Source organism: Pangasianodon hypophthalmus, chromosome 8 (assembly GCF_027358585.1).
Source record: "Pangasianodon hypophthalmus isolate fPanHyp1 chromosome 8, fPanHyp1.pri, whole genome shotgun sequence".
NCBI lineage: Eukaryota > Metazoa > Chordata > Actinopteri > Siluriformes > Pangasiidae > Pangasianodon > Pangasianodon hypophthalmus.
The window spans coordinates 1,720,066-1,740,569 of record NC_069717.1 but is presented as its reverse complement, the minus strand read 5'-3'; the positions used below and the strand labels follow the sequence as shown (position 1 = coordinate 1,740,569).

Here is a 20,504-nt window from a genome sequence, read left to right as displayed (position 1 = left end):
TTGAGGTGCAGTATGAAGGTGAGTCTGATTTTATTTTCAGATGTTACATATGTTTTAACAACTTTAACTGCTTTAATGAAAAGTTACATACTGCAGCTTTAATTTCAGTGTATTGTAATCTTCTGTATAATGTAGAAAGTGTTTTTTTTTCCTCTGCCTCCCAGCTATAGAGCTGATTAAATATCTACAGCAGACGGAGGTGAGAGACGCTCTTCTCAACGCTCTGATCGCTCTGCTCAAACCAACCAACCAGGGAGTTCCCAAACACAAGATCCTGCAGGGTATGACATCACTTCCTGTTCCTCATGAACCTTACGTTCTGACGGGAAATCAAATCAGCAATTTTTTTTTTTTTCCACGGTAGAGCAATATTGCAGTTCGCTTTATAAACCCAAAGTGCTCAGCTCAGTTTATTTCATCGATAATTAAAAAGGATCTATGTTAAAGAGATGATGTTGAAGAGTAAAAGGGATGATGTTGAAGTGAAATGTCTTGTGTTTGTAATTCGGAGCCAAAAAGGTCACATTAGTGATGTGTTGGAACTTTATTTCCATCATAGTCTGTATGATCATCAGATTTTTTTACACGGAGCTACATGGCACACACATACTGCTAGCAGTGTGGACCGGAACAATCTCCAGATCCTGATTTATCTCTGAATGTTCCTACAGATCCGGCGATGGCGAAGATGAGCAGCTCGTTACCGCTGTTCGTCCAGCAGGCAGCAGCAGCCAAAGCCCTACGGTGAGACAGACAGACAGACATAAACCCAGAAAGACGCACAGACAGAGAGACAGCTAGATAGAAAGATACACTGATGGGGTTGAGGTCAGGGCTCTGTGCAGGACACTCGAGTTCTTCCACTCCAACCTTCACACACCATGTCTTCATGGAGCTCGCTTTGTGCACAGGGGCATTGTCATGCTGGAACAGGTTTGAGTCTCTTAGTTCCAGTGAAGGGAAACTGTAATGCTACAGCACACAGAGACGTTCTATACAATTGTGTGCTTCTGATTTTGTGGCAACAGTTTGGAGAAGAAACACATATGGGTGTGATGGTCAGGGGTGCACATACTTTTAGCACATCTACTGCTATCTGTCTACTACTTAGTGTAGATAGATAGATAGATAGATAGATAGATAGATAGATGGAAGGTTTGGAGGAATAGGTGTCATTATGGATCATAAATAAAATAAAGCAGCCGTATGTAACTTTTGGAGCTTTGGAAATTTGGAGGCTTCTCATGAAATAATGTTTAAAAGGCTGCAAGTGGCAAGTCTCATTTCTACTCACAGCTTTTCCGCTCAACCTACAGCAGTGCGACAACACCACGTTTCAGAGAATGACTTTTTCTTTTCATTTCTGCTTTAACAAAATGTTACATACTGCAGCTTTAATTGTAGTGTAGCATGATTGAAAATGTGTGTGTGTGTGTGTTAGTGTTTGTTAAACATTGTGTGATTGTGCAGGATGTTGGCCGTGGAGAGCCGGGAGACGTCTAAAGAACTGATCCGCCTCGGAGTCGTGCACCATTTACTGTACGCCATGGGCAACCAGGAGCACGCAGATGCTCAGAGACAGGCCAGCCTGACTTTACAGGTACCGACACACACACACACACACATCTCACACACACACATATCTCACACAGACCTACACATGTTACACACCAAACGGAGCGTGGTTAATGTTAATGTGACATTAACACACATGAACAGATTTATTCTCTTTTCTCTGTGACGTGTGTGTGTGTGTGTGTGTGTGTGTGTGTGTGTGTGTGCGCGCAGCATTTTGTGCACTCGTACCCTGTGGTTAAGGAACACGTGTGCAGAGCCATGGGACCTGCTCTTTTCCACTCGTTTATGGTGAGTGTGTGTCACGTTACACACTCGTTTACTGAAGCTAAACGTCCACAAACACTAATTACACACACGGCGTTGTTTATTTCTTCTCTGGTTATAATTTATTTGCATTAATGAATTCATTTAGAGAGTCAGATTAACAGCTGTGCAAAAACTCATATTTAAAGGTGTGTGTGTGTGTGTGTGTGTGTGTTTAGCATAACGCTGAGCTGCTCTACATGAACATGGATGAAGTTCAGGCTGATATCTTACTGAACAACAAAGTGGATCTTTCAAGAGGTAATAAATAAGTCTGATAATAAAACAGTCGTATTTTTATTTTATCTTAGTTTTTCAAATTTATATTTGATTATTTTTTTTAAAGTTGTAAAGTGACATTTGAAATGCAATACAAACTCCTCCTCGTCTGCGTTTTCATTCCAGAATTTGAAGAGCAGGACCCAAAATCCTGAGCATCACGATAACGTGTGACTTCTTGTTTCTTTTGTACATGAATATATACACACACACACACACACACACAGACATGCACACGCACACACACACGTGCAGTCGTTGTCAGCGTATTAGTAAAAACTGATGTTAGTGTGTGTGATGGAAGGGAGTAGTGACGGCTCAAAGAGTCATTTGTTCATTTGACTCAGCTCACCATTAATTGACTCTCGGAGTCGACTCTTTCGACTCCCAAATGGTTCATCGTAATTTTTTCGTATTATGAGCAGTGATTGCTGAAATAGTTTAATAAAATCTTTATCCACCTTCTTATTCATAAAACATCACTTTATATGTAATTAAACAATTTATAGTTGCAATCAACAAGTCACTGCAGACATGCGTAAATAAAAACAGAGCTGCTGTATGATTTAGTATGATTTATTCTTGATAATAAACCTCACACACACAACAGAGAGTCAAACACACAACTCACACACACAACAGAGTCAAACACACAACTCACACACACAACAGAGAGTCAAACACACAACTCACACACACAACAGAGAGTCAAACACACAACTCACACACACGACTCACACACACAACTCACACGCACGACTCACACACACACAACTCACACACACGATTCACACAAACGACTCACACGACTCACAAGCCACACAAACAAACAACTCAGATAATGAAAGAAAGAAAGAAAGAAAGAAAGAAAGAAAAAGATGTCACTGGTGAGAGTAGATGGCTGTTCTTTCTTTGTTGCTCTTTGTGTTTTTTCTTTCTTTCTTTCTTTCTTTCTTTATTGCTTTTTTGTTCTGTGTGTCTTTTCTTTCTTTATTTCTTATTGTTTGTCTTTTTCTTTCTTTCTTTCTTTCTTTCTTTTTTTGTCCTTTGTCTTTTCCTCTCTCTCTCTCTCTCTCTCTCCATCATCAATGTTTTTATATAATACAGACGCATTTACATCATTAATACAGATACATCTGAAATCGTTTACTTGTATGGAAAATAATTCATTTCACGTCCATAATGTTCCTGCTTTTCCTCACTGTGTGTGATGGATTACTTTATTAACACAGAGAGACAATGATCCGGACCACAGTGACATTACTGTACTGCACTCTTTCTCTAAAATCAAGAGCTTTTTGTTCACTCTCCGTCTCTGCTCGCTCTTTGTATTCATTTTGTTTTTTTATATAAATATAAATCCTTTTTTATTCTACACCCATCCCAACACAAGCCCCGCAGAAAAACACTATATATAAAACCACTGCAACGTGACACCACAAGATGGCGGAAAAGGACAGGAGAGTAGCTGGCTCGGTAGCGGTGGCATGACGAGGTCAAATGCCCGGATGAGAGCTCTGCTTCTGATTGGTCTACCTCATCGGTGCGGAAGTGTAGTTTGTTAAAAAAAAAATAAATTAAATTATATTTTAAAAAATAAATAAACTTCTTACAGAGTTTTACATATGCTAAAATATATAATTAAATTATAGAAAAAGAATTAATGCGTAAAATTATATCGTTACACTCTTTTATGTACTTATTATGAATTTTACTTCCGGCATCAGCGATGACGTCACAGCCACCGCTCCGTGCAGTGCGGCGGGAAAATAAACAACGTGTTAAACAGCTGGTGTGAAATCAGAGTGTTTCTGCTGTTTACTGAGTGTTTTGGGTTTGTTTTGAGTGGATTAAAGGCTAAGTCTGTACTGCAACACTGCAAACCTGCAGTTTTAGGACTGAGATTTAAAATTATGAGCAAATTAAGATCTGCAGTGAGAATTAAGACAGAAGCAGAGAAGAAATCTGACAGGAAACTGAAGTCTGGAGTCAGAAAAGGTAAGAAGACATTGAGCTTAAGTCCATAATCACCTTTAATTCAGCAAATCTTCAGTCACACTGGAATGGCACTTTTCAAAACAGTTTATAGTTTAGTTTTTATCTTCTTCTTGCACTTTACATTAACCAGAGTAATCAATAAAATAAATACTGACAATAAAAGTACAGAAAATTGAGCAACACAGCATTCACTCTTATACCACAACACTGCTGAACTCATTACTTCTGTAAGGAGACGTTTATTTAACATTTATGGAAGGAGTCTCCAGTGTCAGCGCTTTGTAACAGTCAGAGGTAAAGCTGTAACTTTAACTTTTACGACATCTTCAGGACAGAAGAGTTTACGCTTTGCAGTAACAAGCTGCAGGATTATTTATTATTATTATTATTATTATTATTATTATTATTATTATTAAATGCATTAAGCATTAAATGTAACTATAAAGGGATAAACAGTGTGATGTGTTGTTCTTTAAGAAGTAAAAATTGTAATTGCTGTGCTGTAGGAGGAATAGAATAACTTAGGGACATGCTGTTAATGTGCTGAAGCAACTTCAGGGTGGAAACAGTGGCTCTGCTTCATCACACCTCTCTATCGTTGATTATTTTCCTTATAGTGCTCTTTACTCTGTAAAGAACATAGGGGCCTGATTAAGGAATAAAAGCTGAGCTGTGAGTGACTGTAGGAATTAGCAGTAAGCCTACATTAGTCAAGTGGCTTCAATCGTATACAGCTGGTACAGTACACTGCCTGAGACTACACAGACCTACACAGAGCTACATGAGACTACACAGAGCTACATGAGACTACACAGAGCTACATGAGACTACACAGAGCTACACAGAGCTACATGAGTCTACACAGAGCTACATGAGTCTACACAGAGCTACATGAGTCTACACAGAGCTACATGAGTCTACACAGAGTTACATGAGACTACACAGAGCTACATGAGACTACACAGACCTACACAGACGTACACAGAGCTACACATAGCTACACAGAGCTACACAGACCTACATCAGGCTACACAGAGCTACACAGAGCTACATGAGACTACACAGAGCTACATGAGACTACACAGAGCTACATGAGACTACACAGACCTACACAGAGCTACATGAGACTACACAGACCTACACAGACCTACATGAGACTACACAGACCTACATAAGACTACACAGACCTACATGAGACTACACAGACCTACACAGACTTACATGAGACTACACAGACCTACACAGACCTACATGAGACTACACAGACCTACATGAGACTACACAGAGCTACATGAGACTACACAGAGCTACATGAGACTACACAGACCTACACAGAGCTACATGAGACTACACAGACCTACACAGACTTACATGAGACTACACAGACCTACACAGAGCTACATGAGACTACACAGACCTACACAGAGCTACATGAGACTACACAGACCTACACAGAGCTACATGAGACTACACAGACCTACACAGACCTACATGAGACTACACAGACCTACATAAGACTACACAGACCTACATGAGACTACACAGACCTACACAGACTTACATGAGACTACACAGACCTACACAGAGCTACATGAGACTACACAGACCTACATGAGACTACACAGAGCTACATGAGACTACACAGAGCTACATGAGACTACACAGAGCTACATGAGACTACACAGACCTACACAGAGCTACATGAGACTACACAGACCTACACAGACTTACATGAGACTACACAGACCTACACAGAGCTACACGAGACTACACAGACCTACATGAGACTACACAGAGCTACATGAGACTACACAGAGCTACATGAGACTACACAGACCTACACAGAGCTACATGAGACTACACAGACCTACACAGAGCTACATGAGACTACACAGACCTACATAAGACTACACAGACCTACATGAGACTACACAGACCTACACAGACTTACATGAGACTACACAGACCTACACAGAGCTACATGAGTCTACACAGAGCTACATGAGTCTACACAGAGCTACATGAGACTACACAGAGCTACATGAGACTACACAGAGCTACATGAGACTACACAGAGCTACATGAGACTACACAGAGCTACATGAGACTACACAGACCTACACAGAGCTACATGAGACTACACAGACCTACACAGACTTACATGAGACTACACAGACCTACACAGAGCTACATGAGACTACACAGACCTACATGAGACTACACAGAGCTACATGAGACTACACAGAGCTACATGAGACTACACAGACCTACAGACTTACATGAGACTACACAGACTTACTTGAGACTACACAGACCTACACAGATTTACATGAGACTACACAGACCTACACAGAGCTACATAAAGTGTATGTGCGTAAACGTGTAAACATCGCAAGACAGTAAAATAATTGCTAAAACAGGACAGCAGACAGTAAGAGACAGCGCAGCGCTGACCAGTACACAGTTCTAGTGTGAATAAAGTGCCAGATGTAACAGGTTGTTCAAAAAGATGTAACAATATGATAAATTATAAATAATAAAATGCTGTAAATGTAAACATAACAAACTATGATATAGTACTCAGCAGATAAGCTTATAACATAGCATAAGCTGTAATATTAAGGTTGTGTTGTGTTTAATCCTGTCGAAGAGCCGTCCGAGTCGCCGTATCACTGCTTTCACGATGCGGCGGAGCTTGAGCTGTTTCGCTCTCGCCTGCTGTCCTGGTACGATCAGACGAAGAGAGAGCTGCCCTGGCGTACGCTGGTAAGTCAGAACACCAGCAGGAGATGTTGTTATTATTATTATTATTATTATTATTATTATTATTATAAAATCTGCACTGACATCAATACCAACAGCACAGCTCACTCATGACTCTTTAGAAACCTTATCACTGAGCTGAGCTTCTCAGAATGCGCGAGTATTTATTCATTACGCTGGTATTAGTTTCTCTCTTTGATATTCAGAAGCTTCGTCTTTACCTTCCTCCTTAACAACGAGATAACGTTTCTACACCCTGTACTTTCTTCAGCTTACATATTCAAGTCATTTAGGATTCATCCAATCGCAGATAAGATCACGGTCATGTGATCTAAATAGTTTATTGTGCTACTATGGTTTTATCTACTGGTTAAAGATGACATCAGCATCCTTGAATCCGAGACATAATCATAATCTAATACACAGAAGTGTTGTGTAAAATATTGAGAATAAAAATATACGTTTCTGTAAATATGAAGAATATAGTTCTCCTATACTATGTTCTATAACTTTATTTTATTTTATTGTACTGTAAACTGATGCTATCTTTAACATGAGCACCTATACACCTTTTCCTCATCCTTTACTGTAATTCTGTTCATTTTTTCCTTTATTTTTCACACTACTCTTGTGTCCTGTGTGTCTGAAGAGATTGTACTGTCTAAAACTCTTTGTACAAAACACATAGATCTTAAACTGAATTGAATTTTTACACCAAATCAAATTTATTTTTGCTGTAGGAATCACACAGTGTAGGTGAAACTCGATTGGTCATTTTCATGCTGATCTGAAACGATGATGATGATGATGATGATGATGTCATAGTGATGTGAAATGAAGATGATGATGATTTTTTGTACGTCGAGTTTAAATGATTTCCTCGTTGTCCCTCAAGGCCGTGACGGAGAAGGACGATGACGTCAGGACGTACGGAGGTGAGTCTGAATCTTTTACTGTGGAATAACTTCATGAAGCAGTGATATATGCGATGTGTGGAAGTTATAATTAAAAATCACTCTTTTATTCACTGAAATGAGTGAAATGAGTTCATCTGTTAAAAAGGCGTACAGGTATTATTCGTATGCTGTCTGTGTTTTATTACGTGTTAGCTGCATTAGCGTCGTAGCCCCAGTGCAGAGCTAAACTAAATACACACTCTGAAGCTAGTTGGAGACGATGCTGAATCTTTTAATCTTTTTATCTTTTATTGCACCACTTCTGTTGGAAATCTCTCATTTCTGAGCGTTACATTAAGACAGGAAGAGTTGTGTTTGTGTGTGTGTTTGTGTGTGTGTTGCAGTTTGGGTGTCAGAGGTCATGCTTCAGCAGACTCAAGTTGCCACGGTGATCGATTACTACAACCGATGGATGAAGGCAGGACACGCCTCTTATTTTTATTCATTCATTCCATTTTTATTTAATTTTATAGTAATCTCTTTCTCTCACTCTCTCTCTCTCTCTCTCTCTCTCTCTCTCTCTCTCTGCCTCTGTTCCCTCTGTCTCTTTTTTCTCGCTCTTTCTCTCTCTGTATGTCTGTTTCTCTATGTTCCCCTCTCTCTCTGTCTCTCTCTCTCTCTCTCTCTCTCTCTCTCTCTCTCTCTCTCTCTCTGTCTTTTTCTCTCTCTCTCTCTCTCTCTCTCTCTCTCTCTCTCTTTCTTTTTTCTTGCTCTCTCTCTCTCTGTCTCTGTCTCTTTTTTTCTCGCTCTCTCACTCTCTCTGTATGTCTGTTTCTCTATGTTCCACTCTTTCTCTATCTCTTTTCTCTCTGTCTTTTTCTCTCTCTCTCTCTCTCTCTCTCTCTATCTCTCTGTCAAATTTAAATTAAAAACAGCATTATTGGCCTGAATTGTAGTTAACAGCTGTTACTAAGGCATTAAGTAGAGTAAGGGAGCAAAAAATTATTAAAAAAAAAAAAAAGCAAATAAACAAACGTGAATATTACGCACATATGAGAGTAATTTGCACATATTTACACTAATGATCGTATGAGATTAGCTTTGGGTTCTGCTTGTAAGTGCAGTATATCCTTATTTTCTGCAGTTTTTTGTTCTCTCTCTCTCTCTCTCTCTCTCTCTCTCTGTCTCAGAAATGGCCGACGGTGCAGAAACTCGCAGCAGCTTCATTAGAGGTCAGTAAAACAGTAGCAGTCAAACAGGAAGTCTGAAACCTGGAGGTCCCTCGCATTCAAATCTAACAGCAACACTGTTTCTTACAGCTTCTACCCATCTGATCACGCTAACGCTAGCAAACGACAGGCGATCACTCACTCTCCACGTACGACAAACCTACACCACTGTCTCGAACTGTCTCGATTCCTCGGCCCAGGCCTACAGCGCATGTGGTGCGACGTTTCTTCAGTTCCCCACTCACAACTTTAGTTCCTACGTACTGTTTGACACGTATGAACTCATCTGATCCTGTCACGTTCGATCTGTTATTAAATGCGTGTAGAGACGTTACACAGAAAAATCAAGCTTTTAATCTAATTTGAAAACAAAGCTCTGGTACAAAGGCAAGCGGGTAACATCAGTAAATCAGACTCGAACAGGAAAAGCGATGTGTATAAATCGTTTAATGTGAATGGAACAGATTTAAACACTGGACAGGCCACGCCCACAGGTGACAGCAGTTTCTCGCTGTTTTTTCGTCAGGAGGTGAATCAGATGTGGTCGGGACTCGGATATTACTCGCGAGGACGGCGACTGCACGAAGGAGCTCAAAAGGTTTTAAAGCCTATTAATGGACTGTGTAAGGTGTATCATATGCTACAGTGTGCACTGATTGATTCCTGTGTGTGTGTGTGTGTGTGTGTGTGTGTGTGTGTGTGTGTGTGTGTGTGTGTGTGTGTGTTGTAGGTGGTACGTGATCTCGGTGGTGAGATGCCAAAAAGCGCTGAAAAACTTCTGAAGCAGCTTCCTGGAGTCGGACGATACACAGCCGGAGCCGTGAGCTCCATCGCACAGGGACAGGTGAGCGCGCACACACACACACACACACACACACACACACACAAACAGAGTCACTTCATTGGCCAGGTACACTTGCATGAACTCTGCAGAATCTTAAAGGTAGCCTTTTCCATCTGAGATCTGTCTCTAACGTTAAACATTTTCTTCCTCACAAAGAAATAGTAGTATTTTCTTTCATTCGTCTCATCACAGTTAGACTGGTGTGACTCATTATTCATTGGTTTCCTTCAGAACTGCGTTATCCCGCCTACAGCTGGTGCAGAATGCGGCAGCTAGGCTTTTAACAGGCTCAGGAACGAGGGATCACGTTTCCCCGGTATCAGCGTCTCTGCATGGCTTCCAGTGAAATTCAGGGTTGATTTTAAAATTCTTCTTCTTACTCCTCCACTAGAGCGCTCAGGTCTTCTGATTAACTTCTTTTGAGAGTTGTCACTGTAAAAAGGCGGTGGTGCCTTTTCTGTGGTAGGTCCTAAGCTCTGGAACAGTCTCTCTTTCCATGTGAGGTCAGCTTCTTCAACAGCCATTTCAAATCATTGCTGAAAATGGATTTTTATTCTTTAGCTTTTGAATAGTTCCTTTAATACGTAAAATAGGTCATTACTTGCTGCTGTATTTAAAGGTATCTTTAATTTATTAATTATTATTATTACTATATTTTTAAATGTAAAATATAACTGCTTATTTGCTGGAGCATGAATAATTAGAAATTTTGCCCTGTCTGGTTCAGAAATAATGTGTTTAATAGTACATATTCTGATACACATACACAAACATGCACAAAATGCAAGTAAATAAAATAAGTAATAGATCATTATTGGATATCGGAGTAGGCCTTAATACTCCAAGAATTGTAACTTTATTACTAATAAATTGTAAATAAAAATACAAATTATAAAGAATAACACTAGGTAGCTAAGACGGTGTTATAATGCTTGCGGCTCTGTGGGACGATGGACTGCGAGTGTGTGGCGATGATGTAGGACATGTTCGAGCTGGCGTACTGAGGACTGAGAGAGACGCTGTTACAGGATTGTTACAAGTCTGCATCAAGAAAATTATACACACTGCAGCTTTAATATAGTGTCATCCAACTTTATCTAATATCCTTCATTAGTATTAGTACAGTAGCGTGTGTTGTGATTGGCTGAAAGAGGAGTGAAAGAACGAGTCAGCAGCAGGAGTTAGTCTCTGAATCCAGACACTGTGTGTTACGAGCTCGGCTGCACCGCAATGAAAGAAGAGGCAAAAAGTCTCATCTCAGGAAACACATCTATAAAATCTCGAGTATTTTTTCTTTTCATTTGCTTTATTAAATAAGTGACAGCGGTTCTGCTTTGATTTCTGCTTTTCAATCTATAGAAAATATTCGCAAACTATACAGAACATATTAACATTAAATATTACTCATTCTTATTCTTATTTTTATTCATTTTCTTATTCATTCAGCCAGAAAACTCTCAAACTTATCGTACAAGTGAGTGAAATATATGACATGACAACATTTTGGAAAAAAAAATAATTAAAAGTGAGCAGAATATTACAGTGTAATGAGCGTTTCAGACACAGCCAAGTTTTAAATAATAAGTTCGTTAATAAGAAATAGCATCAGCGCTGTGTTTGCAGTGTTTGATACGTGACGGAGTAAAACCAGTCCCTGGTCCTGCACTGAGACTTGTGTGTGTGTGTGTGTGTGTGTGTGTGTGTTGTACAGGTGACAGGTGTGGTGGACGGAAACGTGACGCGTGTCCTGTGTCGGGTTCGAGCAATCGGAGCGGACAGCAGCAGCGCTCATGTCACTGACACACTGTGGTACAGATACACTCTGTTTTTACCTTCACACTCACGCCAGGTCTGTCAGCAATAAGAACCTGTATTTGAATTGAATTAATTAGTGATGCACTGAAATTTTGCCCAGTTTCAGCTAAAAATGCTTAAAAAAGAGAGAAAAAAGGCTGAAATTTTGAAAATAGTGAAACACTGAAAACATTGGCTGTGTGGAAATAGTTCATGGTTTCTACGAGGAACTTGTAGACGAGAGATTTTATCAAAAAGGAAAATTATCAAAATAATTTCAATGTGATTTTGAAATCATTTAGATTTTGAATAATTCCCCCCCACCCCAGACACACACACACACACACACACACACATTCAAATTGGACTAAATTTTGTTGACATTTAATTTCAGTGTTTGTTTTTTTTTTTTAAATAATTTGATGTGTCTTTTAAAAATATTTGTGTAATTTTTGTTAGAATACATTGTTATCATCTTATCCACCTGTGAAAGAATGACATTTTGGGTCGTGTTTCAGGAAGTTAGCTGACGCGCTGGTGGATCCGGAGCGACCTGGCGACTTTAACCAGGCTCTGATGGAGCTGGGGGCAACAGTGTGTACGCCGAAAACCCCTCAGTGTGCTCAGTGTCCCGTCCACACACACTGCCACGCCTACAGCAAGGTAACACACAGATTAACACACATTCTGTTCCTGTGAGAATGTCCGGAGTCTGAAACTACGATATCACACGTGTTTCAGGTCCGATTACAACAAGACAGAAGCTCCAAGAGACTTCTGGGTAAACTGGACTCCACACCAAACAGCTCCGTCCCTGAAATAGAGAACTGCAGTACGTTTCATACACTTTAATGAATAAATAAAGCAGTATGCAGAAACAATAGATAATAAAATATCCACTGTGTGTATTGTGTAGTATGCAAAAATCTTGTGAATCATATTATACTTATTATTAGTATTAGGATATTAGTATACATAGAACGTACAGTGTAGTCTATAATCTTTAGTATTTAGTGTATAGTATTTTGGGGGTCAGAGCAGTACCTTTAATATGTATAGGATTTAAGGTGTAGTATAGTACCTGTAGTATGCACTACAGAATATAGGGTACAATTTAGTATAGTAACATTTAATATGTTTAGTATTTATATAGCATTTTGGGTTCAGAGTGGTACATGTAATATGTATAGTACCTGTAGTATGCACTACATGGAATATGGCATGTAGTATAGAACGTTTAGTATTTCATATATAGTATTTTGGAGTCAGAGTGTTACCTGTAATATGTATAGAAGATACCTGTAGTATGCACTACGTAGAATATGCAATGTATTATAGAATAGCACCTAGTACCAATAATGGTGTGTAGTATTGGTTTATCGTATTAGCGGTGTAGCATACTACCTGTAGTATGCACTACATAGAATGTATAGTGTAGTATATAGTATTTAGGGCACAGTTCCTGTAGAATATGGTATGTGTGCTATAGTATACTTGTAGTATGGACTACACAATACGTACAGTGTAGTACACTACCTTTAGTATTTAAATAGTAAATAGTAGTGTGGTGCAAGTAGTGAGTAGTTTACTACCTGTAGTGTGCACCATATATAGTATTTTTGGTTGCAGTATGGTACCTTGTAGAATATAATGACAATTTATTATGTAGTATGTGTACTATATAGTGTGGTGGTGGGGTGTAGTATAGTTCCTGTAGTATGCAGTGTATAGTATTTACGGTGTAGTATAGTACCTGTAGTATGCAGTAGTATATATTATGTAGGGTGTTGTATCTGTAGTTTATAGTGTATAGTATTTAGGATGTAGTGTAGTACCTGTAGTACGCAGTGTATAGTATTTATGGTGTAGTATATAATATTTAAGGTGTACTGTTATAGCAGTAGTATATATTATGTAGGGTGTAGTACCAGTAGTTTATAGTGTATAGTATTTAGGGTGTAGTGTAGTGTACAGTACCTATATTATGTGGTGTATACAGTATTTAGGGTATAATATAGCACCTGTAGTATGCACTAAATAAACGGTACACTTGTGTTATAGTACTTGAAGTATGCAGTCTGTAGTGTCTACAGTGCATGACGTTACCTGTAGTATGTAGTGTATATAGTATTTATGGTATAGTACATACACTACATATAGAATGTATAGTGTAGTGTAGGACCTGCACTGTGTAGTGTATACAGTATTTACAGTGTAGTAAAGTACCACTATTATACACTGCATACAATGTGTGGTGTAGTATAAAACCTTTGGTATTTAGTATAATGCATTTAAGGTGTAGAGTGGTACCTGTAGTATATAGTATTTACTGTGTAGTATAGGGCTGGAACTCCGCCTTCCAACGTGCTTGTTCTCGTTCTTCATGTCAGATGCCCATGTTGTGGCACGTAAACACGTCATCGACTATATCGTCAGTATCGCGGGATGACGCATTCTTATCACGGGGAGGAATTGTACTGGAATATCATGGACGATACGATATGGCACAGCCCTCGTGTGCACTGTGTAGAGTTTATAGAGTAGTAGGATGTATGTAGTTTGTGGTATAGTTAATGTAAACTGTAGTATTTAGGGTGGATCCTAGTATCTGAAGTATGCACTACATATAGTGATGTACAGAACCTAGAGTGTGTAGTGTAGTACCTGTGGTCAGTTATATGCTGGTGTGTGTGTGACGCAGTAAGCGCTGGCGGCTGTAACTTGTGTCTGTCGGAGGACTGGGACAGCGAGCTCGGGGTGCAGAATTTTCCCCGTAAACCCGTGAAGAAGGCGCCTCGTGTGGAGCGGACGCTGGTCTGCGTGCTGCGGCGGCAGTGTGACGGCGACGGCGAGATTCAGTACCTGCTCACACAGAGACCCAGTAAAGGTACGACGTCGTACAACTGTGTAAAGCTAAACTAAACATTTATCTACACTTAAACAATAAACTAAACACTATTGATTTTAAACCCCTGCTGACGGTCACCAGGGCTGCTGGCGGGAATGTGGGAGTTACCCAGCATGCTGTTGGAGGAGGGCGTGTCTGAGAAGAAGCACAGAGACCTGCTAAAGGCTGAGGTGCAAAGGATTGTGGGAACTGCGACAGAGTCATTTCAGTATGTAGGAGAAGTGAGTACTGTCTTTTAGGTTTCTGATGATAAGCATTGGAGGATTTCTGCCTCTTCTTAGAGACACTTATCTCTTTGTGTAGCTTTTTCACTCCTTCACCATCTCACAGATAACCAGTACGTTTACTTTTATTCATTTATCCACGCTTTAAAATTAAAGTGTGTCATGTAGTGTGGTCTTCTGTGTTGGTATAAGAATTTTGGAGTCAGCGTGTTGCCTCTAATATGTGTAGTATTTACAGTGTAGTATAGTACCTGTAGTATGCACTACATAGAAAGTACAGTGTAGTATAGAACCTTTAGTACATATTATATAGTGTTTAGGTGTTTATTGTGTAGAGTAAAGTGCTAGAAGAAGGTTAAACACACTACATCACTGATAGTAGAAATGTTTTGTCCACCTGTCTGCCATTGTCCACTTCATGCTCACGGGAATAAAATACCTGTACTGTAAGATTCAACAAAGTGTGTATAACGTATTTGTTCCTAAATCAGATCAAATATGAGGTTCAGGATTCGTAATAAACATGACTATTTCACTATCAGTGATTTCCAACAGTTTTATCCCTGACGGATGAAGTCCTGCAGAGTTTCAAATTAGTGTTAAAACATACTTTGAAACAAAGTGATAAACAGGAAGAACAAGAAAAAGGTAATGTGTGGGATTGAATACACTCGTGTTATTTAAAATAAAAGAGAAAAAGTCATTAAAGATGGAAAAAAAATACTAAGGTGTACAACCTGTAATTACATGCTAAAGGAGAACACGAGTGTGTGTTTGAGGTGTTAAATTGAAGCGTGTGTGTGTGTGTGTGTGTGTGTGTGTGTGTGTGTGTGTGTGTGTGTGTGTGTTGTAGGTGGTGCACAGCTTCTCCCACATCCACCAAACGTACGTAGTTTACAGCACGAGTGTGTGTGAGTGTGTAGAGGGACAGAGAGAGCAGAAGATCTGCTGGCTCAGCCAATCAGCTCTGCAGGAGGCCGCCATATCCACCGGGGTTAAAAAGGTGTGTGTGTGTGTGTGTGTGTGTGTGTGTGTGTGTGTGTGTGAGAACGCGCGCGTGTGTGTGAGAACAGACTGGTAAGTGTGTATAAACACTGTATTTGTGTGTTCTTATAGATCATGAAGCTTTATTGCGAGTTCACAGGCAAACTGCAGGACACAGAGGTAAGAGATTTGTTCTATTTATTTACATTTCTAAAAAAAAAACCTGAATTATGAATTCATAGCAATGAAATATATTACTTAAACAAAGACACCTTTTAAATTCAAAGAAGTTTTATTTCACTGCTCAGAGATTTAAAAAAAAATGTTTCAGTATAAAAGATATTGTTTTGTTTTTTAAATTAATAATTTGCTTTAAAAAAAAAAATACAAGTATCTGAGCTCTCCAAGGGAAAGAAGGTTAATAATATATCGATATTGTGATAAATTATGTCACAATACACTTTTCTGAGATATCGTGGATATCAAGATGTAATTTTATGAATTTTTTTATAATTAAAATCTGGAAGCAGATGATTTGATGGTAAAATTTTGTACTTAACATTGTACAATTTTAAATATTACATTTCTTTTTAGACTTTTTCCCTTTTTAATGTTACATATTTTTTGTAAATAATGTTACTGTTAAATAAAATACAATAAAATTTTTAATAGACATTAAATAAATATCACAGTTTTTTGTATCGTGTATCATAGAAATGTATTTGAGAATTGGGATAAGATAAACACTTACCGTCCACTTTATTAGGAACACCTGCTCATTTATGCAGTTATCTAATCAGCCAATCATGTGGCAGCAGCACAATGCATACAATCTTGCAGATGCAGGTCCAGAGCTGTAGTTAATGTTCACATCAAACATCAGAATGAAGAAAAAGTGTGATCTCTGTGGCTTTAACCGTGGCATGGTTGTTGGTCACAGATGGGCTGGTTTGAGTTTTTCAGAAACTGCTGATCTCCTGGGAATTTTACACACAGCAGTCTCTAGCGTTTATACAGAATGGTGCGAAAAACAAAAAACACCGAGTGAGCGACAGTTCTGTGGGTGGAAACACCTTGCTGATAAGAGAGATCAGAGGAAAATAGCCAGACTGGTTCAAGCTCATAATCACTCTTTACAACCGTGGTGAGCAGAAAAGCATCTCAGTATGCACAACACATTGAACCTTGAGGTGGATGAGCTACAACAGCAGAAGACCACATCAGGTTCCACTCCTGTCAACCAAGAACAGGAATCTGAGGCTCTCATGGGCACAAACTCACCCAAACTGAACAGCTGAAGATTAGGAAAAAAATCACCTGGTCTTTTTCCAGTCTTCAACTATTCAGTTTCAACAGTTGAAAACTAGAAGAAGACCAGGTGATTTTTTTTTTTTTTTTTTAAATCTTCAGCTGTCCAGTTTGGGTGAGTCTGTGTCCCTGATAGCCTCAGACAACCTCTGCTGTTGGAGCTCATCCACCATCTGGCACCAACATCCATGCCACGGTTAAATTCACAGAGATCACATTTTTGCTCCACTCTGATGTTTGATGTGAATATTACCTGAAGCTCTTGACCTGTATCTGCAGGATTTTATATATTGTGCTGCTGCCACATGATTGGCTGATTGGATAACTGCATGAATGAGCAGGTGTACAGGTGTTCCTATTAAAGTGAACGGTGTGTGTAGTTTCATCACATGGTGCACCCTTAAGCCAAAGATGGTGAATTATTGTATTACTTCCTGTTCCAGAATAAGAAGCGAAAGCAAATTCATGAAGCTGGAAAAGACAAGAAGACCAAACGAGCAGGAAATGCAGCTAACGGAGGCCCGAAGCAGCTCTCACTCAGCCAGTTCTTCACCACCTCAAAACCAAAGAGCAGCTAAAGCCTACAATCTGACTCATGATTCGATTCACATCTCACAATCCGACTCATGATTCGATTCAGATCTCACCATCCGACTCATGATTCGATTCACATCTCACAATCCGACTCATGATTCGATTCACATCTCACAATCCGACTCATGATTCGATTCACATCTCACAATCCGACTCATGATTCGATTCAGATCTCACCATCCGACTCATGATTCGATTCACATCTCACCATCCGACTCATGATTCGATTCACATCTCACAATCCGACTCATGATTCGATTCAGATCTCACAATCCGACTCATGATTCGATTCAGATCTCACAATCCGACTCTTGATTCGATTCAGATCTCACAATCCGACTCATGATTCGATTCAGATCTCACCGTCCGACTCATGATTTGATTCAGATTCAGAGTGCCATGAAACAATTCTGAATCGATTTTATTATGCATCTTGATTCTTGATATTTCCAGTCTACATTATGCTAATGTCCCACTAAAGTGACCACTTTGAAACATACATTTCTTTTAATGAATTTCTATTATCTTTTAACATATTTATATATTTGTGGTTAAAGAACAGGCAACACCTCAACAAAAATAATTTGATGGTGTTTTATAATTGAAAGTAATATGTTGAAATTAAAAATGTCTTATGGAATATGAAATGATCTTACCTTCTGTTAGTTCAGTTTTCATACTAAAATAAAATCCCACACTGTATAAGCATATGTAAATAAAAATCTGATAAATCATTCTATAAATACATTTTAAAGAGAAAATCGCGGTGCATCTAATATCGATTATTTACTCCCCAAACCTGAATTTCACATTCTGTGGTCAATATTCCAAATTATATAATAACTATATAAATGTAAAGAATACTTTTATATGAACATTTTTTTAAGAATCATTAATCAAAGTAATAAAATATTGCTTGCTTGTGATGGTTGTGTCACATTTCTCCTTTTATCATTGTTTTGTGTTTGACTTCTTTTATTTTCTTTTATATCGAAGTTTAAGACTCTTAACCATGTTTTATAGGATCTTAAATAAATATGCTTTATAAATAAATTACTAAAAGTTAAAATGCTCTGAATGCTAATTTAGTGATATTAGAGAATAAAGTGTATTTTTTTGTATTTTTCATTTTTTTGTATTTTTGTAATAAAAGTCATTATGTGCACATCTTGTTCAAGTGTTGTTTTTTTTTCCTTTTTGTATTCTGAACACATGATAAAATTGCATAAAAAGTTGCATTAAAGGTTAAAAAGGTTAAAAAAGTTCTTCTGAAAGGAAGATTTTTATTCACTTGCAACAAAGCTGCACTTAGTGCTGTAACTCTGATTATCAGAAGCAGGAATAGCAGTGTGTACGAAGTAAGGAATCACACACGCCGTGTCATGCTGTTATAGTAAAATAATCAACAACGGGGTGATGTGATGAAGCGGCGTTACTGTCACTTCCCTGACACGGAAATAAATGTTTGTTTTTTTCTGACCCACTGCATTTAGGTTAAAGGTTGAATGGGGTTTGTTTCACTGAACCTTTAATCTGTTACGCTGCAGTTATTATTGATAAGAGCGAGCGCACACACACTCTCTCTCTGTCTCTCTCTCTCTCTCTCTCGCTCTCCCCCTCCCTCCCTCCCTCTCTGGGAGAAAAGAAAAAGATCTGTTTACACAGTGGAGACATTGGAGCATTTTATTAAGCAGGTTAACCCCTACAGGTCCTGCGTCTTCTGTAACGTGTGTCAATTCAATTCAATTTTATTTGTATAGAACTTTTAATAATGGACATTGTCTCAAAGCAGCTTTACAGAAATAAATGGATTCACAAAAAATATATTGTAAATATGTGAATTTATCCCTAATGAGCGAGCCAGAGGTGCCGGTGGTGAAGAAAAACTCCCTGAGACGACATGAAGGAAGGAACCTTGAGAGGAACCAGACTCAGAAGGGAACCATCCTCATCTGGGTGCAACAGATAGTGCGATTATAAATCATTTATCTTCTATTATTGTGTACTATATGGACAAATAGTGCAAATGTGCAGCCAGTAACTTCATCACAGTTTTTGCAAGAAGTGTCACATGACTCAGTTATTTTTCTTCATTAAAATGTTTAAATTAAGAAAAGCAAATTACAGAGATTCTTGAGTAACATTTCAGATGTGGTCTATACCATAAATCAAGGTTTCTAATACAAATTGTAATACAAAAAAATTCTAAAGTTGTTAATACATGCGTAAGCATCATGTTCTGCCATTTATTACAAAAGTTGCACTTAATTTTATCCTGTTTAATGTCTCAAGGGGCAAATATTTCAGGTTGAAGGAGTTTAGCTGACAAAAACATTTGGAAATAAATCATAATAGATAATAACAGCAGCACACAATACAGCAAATTCAAGAAACTAATAAAAACAAGTCCTGGAAAGATGACCATGACCTGAAACTGAGTTTGATATGATTTTTGATATGATATTAAAAAAAGAAACATGATATAAAAAATTATAGATATATAAAATTATAAAAATATAAAAAATATAAAATTATAGAGGTATAAAAAATTCTACAAAGTGCAAGAGATGGTAAGAAAAAAACAATACCAGAGTCAAATGTAACAAATGTGTTTACTGCTATAAATTGCTTTAAAGCTGCTCATGAGAAATGAAATGGAAATGAGGTGAGAGTTATTGTATATAAATATTATCAGCTGTGTAAGATAAAGCACACGCTGCTCTTCACGTGTAAATCAAAGTTTACTCTGCTGTATGGGTTTAACGTGTTGATATCTAGAGTACAGTAAAATAATCAGTGTGA

General features: G+C 38.4%; 2 protein-coding genes across 3 annotated transcripts in view; both read left to right on the top strand.

Annotated features, from left to right (window-relative positions):
• armh1 (armadillo like helical domain containing 1) overlaps positions 1-2,712 on the top strand; it is an 8,618-nt gene extending 5,906 nt beyond the window's left edge. The window contains exons 6-12 of the mRNA XM_053236287.1: positions 1-18; positions 165-281; positions 672-744; positions 1,471-1,600; positions 1,789-1,866; positions 2,061-2,142; positions 2,287-2,712. The exon at positions 1-18 is cut by the window's left edge and continues 67 nt beyond it. Coding sequence (XP_053092262.1) covers positions 1-18; positions 165-281; positions 672-744; positions 1,471-1,600; positions 1,789-1,866; positions 2,061-2,142; positions 2,287-2,315 — 527 coding nt within the window. The 3' untranslated portion in view covers positions 2,316-2,712. The remainder of the gene's footprint in view (positions 19-164; positions 282-671; positions 745-1,470; positions 1,601-1,788; positions 1,867-2,060; positions 2,143-2,286) is intronic.
• A 1,177-nt stretch (positions 2,713-3,889) lies between these two features.
• On the top strand, positions 3,890-18,772 carry mutyh (mutY DNA glycosylase). 2 transcript variants are annotated; one of them, XM_053235815.1, is made up of 15 exons: positions 3,890-4,158; positions 6,809-6,924; positions 7,817-7,856; positions 8,222-8,295; positions 9,008-9,049; positions 9,573-9,644; positions 9,777-9,890; positions 11,602-11,699; positions 12,203-12,347; positions 12,426-12,516; positions 14,386-14,571; positions 14,674-14,813; positions 15,670-15,819; positions 15,933-15,980; positions 17,552-18,770. In XM_053235815.1, exons 1-15 carry the CDS (start codon positions 4,074-4,076, stop codon positions 17,684-17,686), a joined length of 1,536 nt encoding a protein of 511 aa, XP_053091790.1. In that variant the 5' UTR covers positions 3,890-4,073; the 3' UTR covers positions 17,687-18,770. The 2 variants fall into 2 exon arrangements, with proteins under 2 accessions (XP_053091790.1, XP_034162241.2); XM_034306350.2 differs by lacking the exons at positions 9,573-9,644; positions 9,777-9,890 and having other exon boundaries at positions 17,552-18,772.
• Positions 18,773-20,504: the final 1,732 nt, after the last annotated feature.

Bases quoted from the DNA above. Each gene is read 5' to 3' on its own strand.
- mutyh (XM_053235815.1), top strand. From the start codon at position 4,074: ATGAGCAAATTAAGATCTGCAGTGAGAATTAAGACAGAAGCAGAGAAG. The intron at 4,159-6,808 runs GTAAGAAGACAT...ATCCTGTCGAAG, and splicing joins GAAGTCTGGAGTCAGAAAAG to AGCCGTCCGAGTCGCCGTAT. The intron at 11,700-12,202 runs GTACAGATACAC...GTCGTGTTTCAG, and splicing joins CATGTCACTGACACACTGTG to GAAGTTAGCTGACGCGCTGG.